The sequence below is a fragment of the Rhopalosiphum padi genome, chromosome 1 (assembly GCF_020882245.1).
Source record: "Rhopalosiphum padi isolate XX-2018 chromosome 1, ASM2088224v1, whole genome shotgun sequence".
NCBI classification, from domain to species: domain Eukaryota; kingdom Metazoa; phylum Arthropoda; class Insecta; order Hemiptera; family Aphididae; genus Rhopalosiphum; species Rhopalosiphum padi.
In genome coordinates this window covers 22,101,292-22,114,351 of record NC_083597.1, presented here as the reverse complement: position 1 = coordinate 22,114,351, position 13,060 = coordinate 22,101,292, and the positions used below count along the sequence as shown (strand labels likewise).

The 13,060-nt window shown below is 31.3% G+C and overlaps 1 protein-coding gene across 1 annotated transcript; it reads left to right on the top strand.

The window, feature by feature from the left end:
• Nucleotides 1-2,621: 2,621 nt before the first annotated feature.
• Nucleotides 2,622-12,279, top strand: LOC132932243 (vitamin K-dependent gamma-carboxylase). The gene is given in 10 exon segments (XM_060998516.1): nucleotides 2,622-2,804; nucleotides 4,768-4,923; nucleotides 6,310-6,475; nucleotides 6,574-6,594; nucleotides 6,596-6,766; nucleotides 6,918-7,081; nucleotides 7,916-8,142; nucleotides 8,953-9,084; nucleotides 10,415-10,727; nucleotides 11,574-12,279. Coding segments are annotated over 10 exon segments (1,899 nt in total). The 5' UTR covers nucleotides 2,622-2,659; the 3' UTR covers nucleotides 11,978-12,279.
• The last annotated feature ends 781 nt before the right edge of the window (nucleotides 12,280-13,060 follow it).

The window sequence follows — 13,060 nt, the reverse complement described above, 5'->3', positions numbered from 1 at the left end:
AGCATATGGGTTCTTCAGTTTCATCAAATCGAATGTATATGTTCGGCATAGAACTGTACAGTTTCATCGGTGGTCCGACGAATTCACCATTTGTCACGTCCGGTTCTGTCGGACCCACCGAGGCTGACTGCATCGACGCCAAATATGACAATGCAATGTTTGGCATTGATGCATATTTTTTTGTTACAAAACCAGAAAAATCTTTGTTAACACTTTCGTTCTGATCACTTGCGGGTAATTCGACCGAAACCGGCGAAACCGGCGAAACCGACAACATCGTCTGGTCGGCCGCAGCAAGCGGTGATTGCAACTCGAAGTCGAATGTTGTATTATTTTCCATAATAATGTAGTGTGGTATACGTTAATATAGCTTAACTATAAATGTATATTTAATACTTTTATGATGGAATATGTTTTTGGACGTATTTTTTGTAATAATAACACTGTAGTAATAACAACTGTACGATAGAAACGAATATTATGTATTTTATAACACACTATACATATATGGTTGTCAATAGCAGCAGCCAGTAATAGATGTTTATAGTTTTTGTATGCGAAATACATTTTAAATCTAATACAGTATAGAATCTCGATTAAAGAGTCTGTTAACTTTTGTGATAGCCAAAAAATTAAACTTTATAATGTAATTGTTCTTATTTTGCATTATACTTAAACAACATCACATATTATATAAATCTAATAATATATTCGTTTATAAATAAAAATTTAATTTTTTGTTAGTATAATAGATTTAAATATTATAATAAATAATTAATAAGCAAATATATAAATAAGAGGAATCTTCACATATATGTCTTAAAAAAAATATGTCTATGTACCTATAGCCTATATTGTAATACCGCTTTATATAGTTTAGCAAATAATTAACATTTTTATAAAAAAAAAAATTATTTTAAATGGAAATGTAAATATGCTGGCTAATGGCTTAATTGTTAAAACCTTTATTTTCTCTTCTCTAAAAAAAAAAAGGATCAAAGAGGGTAATTAGTATTATTTTACATAGCAAAAATGTTATGGTTTATTTATAATTCTTTTAAGTACATGTGAAATTAATTTTGATGCCAAATTGTCCTCAAAAATTCAATTTAAATGGAATTTGAGTACTTATATAGAGTTATTTTTGAATTTTTTTTTCGTTATATTACTTTTATTATGTATATGTTATATTTAAAAATATACACATATAATAAGGATGTATTAAAATATTATACCTACTATTAAAAAAATAATTTAATTCTACCATGTGAATATATAAATAAGTACATAAGTCATTATTATCTAAAATAATTATAAACATTTTAAAAAACAAAAAGGATATTTACCTATATAAAAAATTTTTATTAACGAGACACTAAGAAATACATTTATTTTTATTAAATATTTTTAAACATTTACAATTTAAAAATTGTATTCTATGAACGAACATTGTAGATTTTGATTATAAAATATTACTCACCAAGATTTTTAATTTAAATTTCTCCCTTAATTTTAAGTATAATTAAATCCACCCCTGATTACACCCACACTGAAAGTTAAATTATTTTCAATTCTAGGAGAGGTGACGGAAAATGACTTTTCCTACGACAGCACCGTGAGTAGCTACTGTCAAACTAGATTCATGTTTGTAGTAAAATTATTTCTAAAACGTCAAACACGATTATCTGCGTCATTCAATGGCTTTTAATTGTAAACAATTCGATTTCTGTGGTAGTATCTTAAGAGAATATTCGAGGTGTGATCGTGTGACATAAAAACACAGTAAGTATGATGACTCGTGCAGCAAGACATTTTCAGCTGGCTCATACCACAAACGCTGTGGCGTTTAAAACATCTCCGTCGCAATTTCCATCTATGCTATGTCGCCACACCATAATAATTCCTATTATAGAATTCCATTAAGTATAAAAATCATAAAATATTATAAATGCTCACGATGACTTAGAATAATTAAGGTACCTATCCTAACACCCAGTAAACTTACTAATGCAAAATAGCAAAAAACTTAATAGATAGACAATTCAATATTTTTAAAGTTTACATTCACTGTATGTTAAAATATTATATTTGACAATACAGTCACAGCTCTAGATTGGTGACTGTTGAACTAGATTGTAAGTCAATACACAGGTATAAAGTCAAAAAACGAGTCAAATATTTATTTCATTAGATAAAAAATGCAATATACACTATAATTACATATTATTATATAATAGTTTTTTTATTCGTGTTATATTTTTTATTAAAAGACAATTATTCCGTTTCGCGGCGGATTAAATCGAAAACATCATACGACACACATAATAATATGTTACCATCGACATCATCATCATAACCGCATTATTGTTATTATTATTATTATTATTATTGTATACATAAATACGATTAATACGATATCGTATCGGCTCGTAAATTGACGCGCGCTCGGAGATGGTCTTCAATTAAAACACACAATATATATTATAAATTATTATAATTATTATGTTAGATACAGACGTGTCATGACGTCGCCCCACATAAACGTCAAACGTCCGGTCAGCACGTCAATTCGCCGAGACCAAAAACGTATTTATAATAATTATTATTTTGATCGATCGGTGTATTGTGACCGGCCGGTCCATTCGCACACTTCTGAGCGATGGACACGGACACGGAAACGGTCGCCGAGAAATCGTTACGGAAAGATGTTCCTCGAAGGGCCGCGACCGCCTGGCGACGGCTTGTGTCTTATATGTTTGAACCGGAAGACGGGGAGTGTCTGGCAGCGTTGCGCATAGCTTTCGGTGAGTTCAACACAACGATAATTATAATTATATATTGTAATGATATGATGTAAAATAATATTATATTATAACGCATACGTGTGTATTAATATTTTGTCTAATAATTATTCTTGGTGCGGATTCACACTTTTCGAAAACCCACAACTTACTTTGAGTTTGATCAATAGTAAAGTATGGTCAAATTTAAATCCTACATTTTTAGACAATCTATGCTCTATAGAGCGGGAGGATAGAAATAGGAAGACTGTATTTTTTTAAATGTTAAATAGGATGACTCATAAAATATACTCACCCCTGTTTTCTTCAATATTGCATTTATTAAAATATTATTCGTGGAATTATTAAATATACTTAAATACCATTCTTTTAAATTCTTGTGATTTTTTATACTACCTAAGGAATTTCTTGTGAAGATATAATGCTTTGTTGTTCAAATGAGAATCTTCCTTTTCTACTGAAATTACTTAGCGGACGTTTTTTTGTTGTTGAAAATTTCATCATATCCAAATCAAAATTCAAACGTTTATTTTTTCAGTAATTTATCTTTGTGTACTAAAGATAATAAGTTCATGATAAGAAATCTGAAAGATATTATATAAGCTTTGGAATTGTGAAAATATAATTAATTAATTTTATTCTATCAATATTGTTTTATATTTTATAAATATAAAATAAATATATCCAACATTGAATATTATGAGAAACTATATATTCAAATATTGAACTAAGTGCCTACTAAATAATTAATAAATTATCTACTAAATCATTTATAGTAAAAAAGGGGATCTCGTTTTATAATCAGATCGTATCACCCACAGAAGACCTACTGAACACGTAGTAAAAATATCAGATGATTTTAAAATATAGTCTTTTAGTATATTTAAATCACGGTTATCCACAAAGGTTGAAACTTGACCTGTTATCATACGTTAAAGGAGTGTAATTACAGTCGCTACTTAGTAATAATTGGTCCTATTTGAGTATACGATATCATACCCGATTTTAGTTTTTTAGTCTATACTATAAAAATTATTGTCTGTATAAAAAAAATATATCGAAAATTATTTAAATTAAATTTTTACTTTTAATTTTATTGAATATCAGTAAAGTTATGTTAATAATATTATTATGACTCATAACAAAATTAAACTACCTATTACTAATTACAAACATAAATTATTCTATTCTCAAATATTCAAGTAATGTATTGTATTATTAGTTGACCTAATGCTATTAATACAATTTTTCTTACTGGTATATATTATTATATAGATAATATCTTCACATATCGTTATAATATATTTATTATATATTTGTGATTTTTCAGCATATACTCGTAACTATACATTCTAGTCATTTCCGATCATAATCATCAAATTAAATAATAAATAATATATTTAAGTAATAATTTTATATTATCATCGAATCAATATCTTTATTAGAACATATCGAATTAAAGAAATGTATAATAGTTCAATTCAATAGAAAATATAATTATCTATAATACAAGGTCTTTGAATTGTATTGATACTTGTTTATTTTTAAGTCAATTAAACACATAATACAATATTGTACACATTGATATTTTACATGATAAATCCGTGTCGACTACATCTTTAGTTCACTAGTTACGCCATTTCGACAGAAACTTTATAGAAAATAAAATTAATAAAAAAGAAAAAAAATAGAAAAAATTAGTAGAAAATCATGATTTAAATATACCAAAACTCAGAATTTAAATAAATGAGTTGTTAAATAATAAATGAGGGCGAGTTTAATGCTTAGTGAATTGTCATGTATAAATACGCAAAATTGTAGATAAATATAAAACAATATCTAACACGTATGTATACTACGGTATACGATTAACGATCGTTGAGATTTAATAGCTGTAGATATAGGCAACTTCAACGTGAATATCGTGTACCTATAGTCACGGAGTTCTATAACACTGTAATGGTAGGTATACTGATGATGATCGACACGATGGATGAAAGGGGTTTCTGCGAGGCCGATAAACGATGGATGGAACCCGTGAAGTGCTATTTTCCACTGTTTGATTTTGTCAAACCACTGCCCGGCCGATGGATGTGTCTGGCGTATGCGGCAATGTTTTCCGGTAAGTCACAAACAGAAACGTTTTTACTAAATACATAATAATATAATATAATAAACGTATGTAACCATCGATGTGTGTGTGTGTGTGTGTGTGCGTGTGTGTATGGATTTAATAATGATAGGAACAGATTTGACGGAAAGCAATTAAGGCACCTACTCCGGATAAGGTTCCAAGGTATCCCCTGATTCTAAAATATGATAAATTGTAATTTGGGTTCTAGATATTTATTTAAAGAAAAAGTATTAGTGTAATAAAATAAAAATGTTGATTTAAAAAAAAAAATGTGTGTGCTTAAGACCACACGACAGAAGTGAAAACTTCAACAAGGCGAAATTAATAATACGAAATACAAGTTTTTTTGCGTTCTATATTGATAAATTAATAACTTTTACAATGCACTTAATTCTAATTGTCATCGGCAATTTCTTGGGAACAAATAACCATTACTTTGCTAAAAATAAACGAAAATAAAATCCGAAATCACCGTTTAAAAATAGACATTTCACTGAATAACCACGTATAAAAACAGAAGAATTGCTCTGATAACCAAGTAAATTATAAGACCATAAAGACGCCTATACAAATTGTCGACTACCCGTCGACCGCGGCACTCAACGTGTTAACGAATAATAGATTAATAATGGACTTCGGACTAGCGCGACCGGGGATAACACTTAAATCGGTGTAATCGGGTTTACCTACATCGACTTGAACGAAAAAACCATCAGTGAACGACGATATCCACGACCAAAATAGTTTGCCAACTCAAATAACTATTACGAAAAAATGACGAAAATTTTGTTTTATTTTTTACACAAATTTTATATTGTTATATTTCTTTTGAAATCATCCCTCTCTCTTTCTCTCTCTCTCACACACACACACACACTATCTTTCTCTCTCGCTCTGCTGACTGTTCCTCTCATGCTTAGTCGACTCGAGCCGACTTCACCTGAATGAGCGTTACATAGCCGAGCGTGACGGCTCAGTTCAATTCAGTACGCACAAAAAGTACTAAAAGCGTCTAAAGAAGTTTTCACTTCAAAAAATTAAAATTGTATGATGGTGTCGACTGCATAATCAATTTTCGTGGTGACGTTAAGTTATCATTATGTTGTTACACGTCTAATCGATTTTTGTCTATATTAATTTTAGACTCAAATGTTGTGCATCTATAATCATCATAATAGTTGACCATTCTATATTTCGTTGTAATTAGCCAATAGGATAAGTTTGCAATTTTTAGTCACTAGATCTATTTTTTTTTTGGGGGGGGGGCTTTTTAGATTTTAAATCTGGCCGTGGGCCCTGTGTATTGACCCTAAACACTTTTCCATATTATAATACTTGTCTTAAAAACTTTATTCTGTTACTCGTACTTCACAGGCGTTCTCGGTATGTTAATGGGTTTCCACTATCGCATCAGCTCTGCCATGTACGCTATTCCTTACTGGTACATATTTTTGGCCGACAAAAGCGTGTGGAACAACCATTCATATCTATTCGGTCTACTGATCGCGATTTTCTCCGTGATAGACGCTCACCACAACTGGTAAGCAGAGTAGTAATATATTTTGTCTCGTAGGTACACTATAATATTATTAAATTAATGTTATTGTATATAATAACGCATGTCGTATTACCCTAAAGGTCCATAGACCGGTTGCTGCGAAAAAATTCCGTTGGACACTCCGTCTTCTGTTCCCCGTTGGAACTATTTGCTGCTTAGAATACAGTTTTTCATCATGTACTTCGTAGCTGGCTTAAAGAAATTCGAACCCGATTGGCTGTGGGGCTACTCGATGATGTCGTTGGGACACCATTACGCATTCACTCCATTCAGGTGCATAGCTATATTTGCATAATTTATGCCATGACAAACTAATACATAGTAATAATATTATTCAACTATATCGGTCGACTCGATAAGTGTTGTACATGGTAAAATTGTGATGGTGTATTATTAATTGATTTTGATTTCACCAATAATACAGGTACTTTTTCTCAGCCGAATTCGTTGATCATTGGATAGTGCACGTCGGAGGATTTCTCATCGACTTATTATCGGGATTTGGACTGTGTTTCCGGTTCACTCGCCCGTTCACTATCATCGTGCTGCTCGCTTTTCATGGCATGAACGCAACCATGTTTACCATAGGTGAGTATTAAATAAGTGGACGATATATAAAATGTATTTCTTATATATATTATATATCTGAACGTGTAGTTGATAACAAGTAACTCCGTGATATAAATATTATTATTACAATTTACAGTGTGTATAATTTCTTAGTTACACGCATATAACTATATCGTAGAATATATTATACTCTGTAAACGTAAGCTCTATCCGTGTTTACATTTACATTTACATAACACACACACATTACACACCAATACGTATATAACTTTTAGTACCTACTTATATATGTATAAATTATTAATTTATGAGTTTTCGACACCTTTTGAGAGTTTTGGCACGCCGCATTTGTCTGGAAAATATTGGAGAAGATGTTGTAGGTTCCAGTCTATAGAACTCTATATTACAGCGACAATTTCTTTTCAACTTGAAAGGCTTCAAGTTACGTACTTAAAGTTAATAAATATCCTTATGATTACATTTCTCTATTTTGAGTCACTTATACATTTATATTTTTTAGCTAATCGTATATATCATATAGCTAACTAAACTTTTATCAATAATTTAATCGATACCAGTTATTTTTAGTACACCTCGTGTTCCTCGTATTTCACCCGCCATTTGTTGTCCCATTTAACATTCTTAAATATCTCCATTATTCTACATTTTAACCCAATATTTTAAAAAGTGCTCTTTTTATTATTATTATAAAAATAATAATACTATATATATTTTACTTAACTTTATAAACTATTTATTATAATTTAAAATTGTATTAATGGTTTATTGTATGGTTAGTTCATTTATTTGTATAACAAAAAAATAAAATAATGTTCATCTATACTTGTACAGGTATGTTTCCATACGTTTGCGCCGCGATGATACCAGTATTTTGTGAACCGAAAACAATGTCTAAGATGTTGCGAACCGCTGTTGAATCTGTTTGGAACGACAAGTCTGAACCAAAATCTATCGACTACAAACCACCGACGAGGACTAAACAAAATGTCATTGTCGCAGGAGTGTGTGTGTACACAGCTCTACAGTTATTTTTGCCGTACTCACATATATTAACACAGGTATATTTGTACTCACTGTGTGATCAACGGATTTACCGTATCATCCCACCCATTAGATTATGGTTATTCTTTGCTTTGACTAAGATCCCTCCACTTTCATTTTTACTTTGGATTTTACTCTTGACTTTTATCATGGATTGTGAGCCTTTAAAATTTGATCGACAATTGTATTTTTATTAATGCATAAACGAACTTTAAAAAAAAAATCATCTCGGAAGAAAAAAAAACCTATTAAGATTTAAATTAATTGCATCAATCAAGTAAATATATTTTTCAAACTACGAAAACTGGTTTGTTTTATTTTGTTAATTTTGATAATAGTAATGTGACCAATGTGAGAATGTGAAATTTATTTTGTGCATTAACTTGAATAACGCTGGTAATTGTAATAATTTTAAAATAAAAGCAATCGTAGAACGAAATCTTATAAAATGAAGGTATAGTTAATATTTTTCATATGACATACCAAACATAAATAAAACACCAAAAACGTTAGTTTCATTCAACAACATATTTTACATTTTATTATTCCTTTGTTTTTGGTTTGAAACAATTTTCTGTGAAAAATAAACTTCCACATACTTATATGTATCATGTATGTTGACGTAAATATTAAATTATTTTTAAAGTGCAAACTATTATGTCTTGAGGCAATGCGTTTCAAATTGTTATAATTAGTGACTTTATTTAAAAAAAAATAATACAGATTATTTTCATTAAATGGTAACTAGACAATAAAAACATTAAAATTTTTCCAGCGGTTCCTAAGTTTAGCATACCAAAATTATAACATTACATATTTTACTACAGGGTTATAATGGTTGGCGGAACGGATTATATGGATATTCTTGGGACATGATGGTATACAATGTCGAAGTGGCAAAGGTAGAAGTAAAGGTGTTGGACCACGTACGTCGTGAACAATTTTTCTTGGATCCACAAGTAATAATATGCCCATAATATTATATTTATATACATTCTGTCTGTCGTCGCCTTTTCGGGCAATGAAAATGCTTCAATTTTTATCGTTAAGGATGGTTTCTGGTAAAACATCTAGTTTGTACTATTGTACTTTAGGTGTTCAAAATTAAAAAAAAACTCTCAGTTCTTTTAAAAATAATCAGGAAAAACGGGAATATTTATGAAAAACCAGTATGTGACAAAATCTATTTTGTTTTTTGTTGTAATTCAAAAACACATAAACATAGATGTTTGAAATTGTCACTAAATATAGATATACAATACAATTTTCTATACTGGATAACATTAAATACTCAATAACATCAATATTTTGACTCTTTTGAGCTGTATATAGATGCAGTGCCGGATTTACGTTTAAGCTACACAAGCTATGGCTTGTCCAACTGAGCATTTGTCATATTCCATGACATATAATCGTTATATATTTGGGGCCCCCGACCGACAGCAAAAAAAAAAAATATTCATACAAAATGGATCAACACGGAGACATATTTTGTGTATTGAATATTATTATTATGAGGTAGTAACTTGAAAATTAATATTATTATGCTTCACTATTTTGGGTATAGATGTGTAAATTGATAATGTTTATCAGAACCATTATAGATATACATTTATTTTCGTTGTGATTATCAGTCATTGTTTTTATTCCGTTCGATTTTATTTATAGCTGTGAATACCCGTAACCCGTGTGAGGTATGACCCTCTCCTTAAATCAAACGCAATAGTCGATGGTATGAATAAAATATTTCGTAGGTTTTTATTATAAATAAAATGATTCAGGTTTTATCTAAAACCGTATAAGTTACGGTATATAAGTGATATTATATAAATATATAATATCATAGCAGGCATATAATATATTACTAAAATGACTGCTTACATAATTTAATAATACACAAATAGTTTAATCTATTGACATAAGTATCTTAACAAAACAATTTCACTAAACACAATTTACGGATAATACGTATTATATAATTTCGTCTCTAACTAAGTAGAATGTTGAACATGCTTAAGATAATGCATTTTCCTACATCAGATTAAAATTGACAAATGTAACATTTATACGTATACAACTTAAAATGTCTTACCATAAATATTTTGATCAAAAAATTTAGTATAGTACCTTACAAATCACTAGTTGTCAGCGGAAATATATACTTTAAAAGTTTCAAAACCATTTTTATATTTTATCTATAATAATATTTGTAACTGAGAAACGAAAAAAAAATGTCTGTACAATAAATAATATTATGTATTCATTTCATTTACACTTATATCATGACAGAGCTGGACGGTCAACAACAAGTGGATGTTGCACGGTGATATGTTGAAGCAGTTCGCAGGGTGTGTGGCTGCCAACATGCCCGATAGACGTGACAACATGTCCATCCAAATGGATATCTGGGGGTCACTCAACGGTCGATTCCACCAGCGCTTGGTCGACCCAAAGGTGGACCTATTGCACGCCCCTTGGTCACCCTGGTCACCTGTGCCCTGGCTAATGCCTTTGATCCGACACTTAGACCGGTGGCGGCCTTTGATGATGGACGCAAAACGCAACACGGATGATGACCTACTATTTTTTGCCGATTTTCCTGGTACATATTGCACCTGCGATTTGGTCCTTATTTATTATTCGTGTTTTGATCTTTTTTTCAAATAACTCTTCCTAAAAAAATTGTATCACAAAAAAAAATTCAAACATATTTATTGATTTTAACCAGTGTCACAAAAGCTGTGATTTATTGACAATTTTTCAAAACCGTTAATTTTTTAATAGGTAGGTATAATCAATCAAAACTTCACAATGGCTCTTACTCCACACTCACTCTTTTACCGTTTATACGTAGCTCTGCGAACCTAATCTATTTTTAATATTATCTTATTCACTAAATCGTTGTTAAATATTTCACCATTTTTATTTTCGAAGTTTTGACTTTCACTGTTATTTTTTTGCGATTTTAACTAAAATCGTTACTTTCATGGTATCGTGCATAAACTATTATAAACATTTTATTATTCTAAAAATGTAATCGGGTAGTAGAACACTGATTTGACGATGTAATAAGGCAAATCCTTCTCTCATAATCTCTCACCGAAATAATGTCGATCGTATTTGTAAATGAAAGTTTTTTTCATTTTAATTAAAAATATAATTAATATATGCGCAAGTTTATACATTATGATTAATCGTGATGGAAACTATATAAAAATATGCAGTGTCACGCGGTCGGTCAGATGGAAATACTAGAGTAGGTGCCCAGGACAGCTTCATTTGAAACGCCTGTTTTTTGGGAGTTGTCGACGACGGTGCGAGGGGAAAAAATTCTGATTAAAGGGCTATTCGCCATTAGGTGATTTTGGATTTGTTTGTGTGGCGAAGGGAGGGGGGAATGGTTGGTGAATTTTTTCGGCCGATGTCCTTATATCACCCGTCTGTACAGGTATGACCGTGACGAACGACGCGGACGACCGGGAAGCGATGACCACCACATTGGCAGTGCTCGAAGGTGCCGTGGCCGTGCGAGAATCGCAGATCGGTGGCGGAGACGGTAACGGGACCGTGCGGCTTGTGTCCGGCGAAGCGATGGACGTGACCGGCCGACACGTCGTGACCACCGTGAGCGCGACACCGTCGTGTTACGTATTTGCGTCGACGGCGGAAAGCGGTGGAGGCGGCGGTGGATGTGGTGCCAGTGGACACGGTGGCGACGACGGAGGGGTATCGACTCAGCCCGCTGCAGTCGGCGGCAATCGTGCCAAAAGCTGTTCAAAGGCTTGTTACGCGTTCGCGTTACACGCGATTAAAGACGCGTTTTCCGCTTTGTTTTTCCGTACGGCTGTCTGACCTGCAGTAGTCGTAACGTGACTTTTCGCGGTGTACGCGGCTAATTATCCTATTAGACATTTCGGTAGTTTGCGCGTTCGTTCAGCGTTATTCTCGCTGGGCTGAAACTAACTATCCAAATATCGTGATGTTTTTGCACATCCACCTATTTACTCGAATAAAATATAATAATGTATACTAGAATGCTTATTTCATATAATATACCGATATCCGTTAGAAAATAATATGTTAAGTTGAATAAATATCGCGTTTTTATCAGCACACGGTAATAACGTCTGTTTTATACCTGCGATTCAGACAACTGTATTGTTTATTTTATTCTAGTTTTAGTTTAGCTCTCGAATAGGAGACGTTATAAGGCAGAGGAGTAATTCAAACTTTTTTGTTCCACAGTTCCTTCGTCTTGTTACTCCTAAAGTCCTGACCTAATTTATAGCCTTGTGACTAAATATAAATGCAAAAAAAATAACGATTAACTGTATGTGAATAACTATATCATACGATTTGTACCACAACGAGGATCGGCGGACGTTTTGATTATACACATTCTTGGTAAATTTATATTGCACCATAAGAAATGTATTAGGGGACGAGAGTTTGTTAAACATTTGCAGAATGCTATGTATAATTGAAAGACCTAAGCCCTATCGTGATATTTGATATTTTTTCGCTGCACGGAAAAACAATAAATTATAAAATGTATGTTTTTAAAATCATTAGATTAGAATAATATACTAAATAGTACATAATACTTACTATAATTCCGGTACTAGCGTATATTATTGTTAAGTATTAATATAAAATAAAAAATATATTATTGGAAACTTTTTATTGTTTATTTAAATAAAATTATTGCATTTTATAAATTTCAATTAAATATAAGGTTAATTTCAATGTTTAATTACTAACTAAAAATATCAAAATGGTATAGCCACAGTAAACATTAATAGTATTAACATTAACAATTGTTATGAAATTCGTGATGAAATTTCGAAAAAAAATCTATTGCCTCAACGAACGAATTTAGGCGAAGCAGTAGCTTTACAGCGTCGAAACTTCACATGCACGATTTGGTGTGTTGCT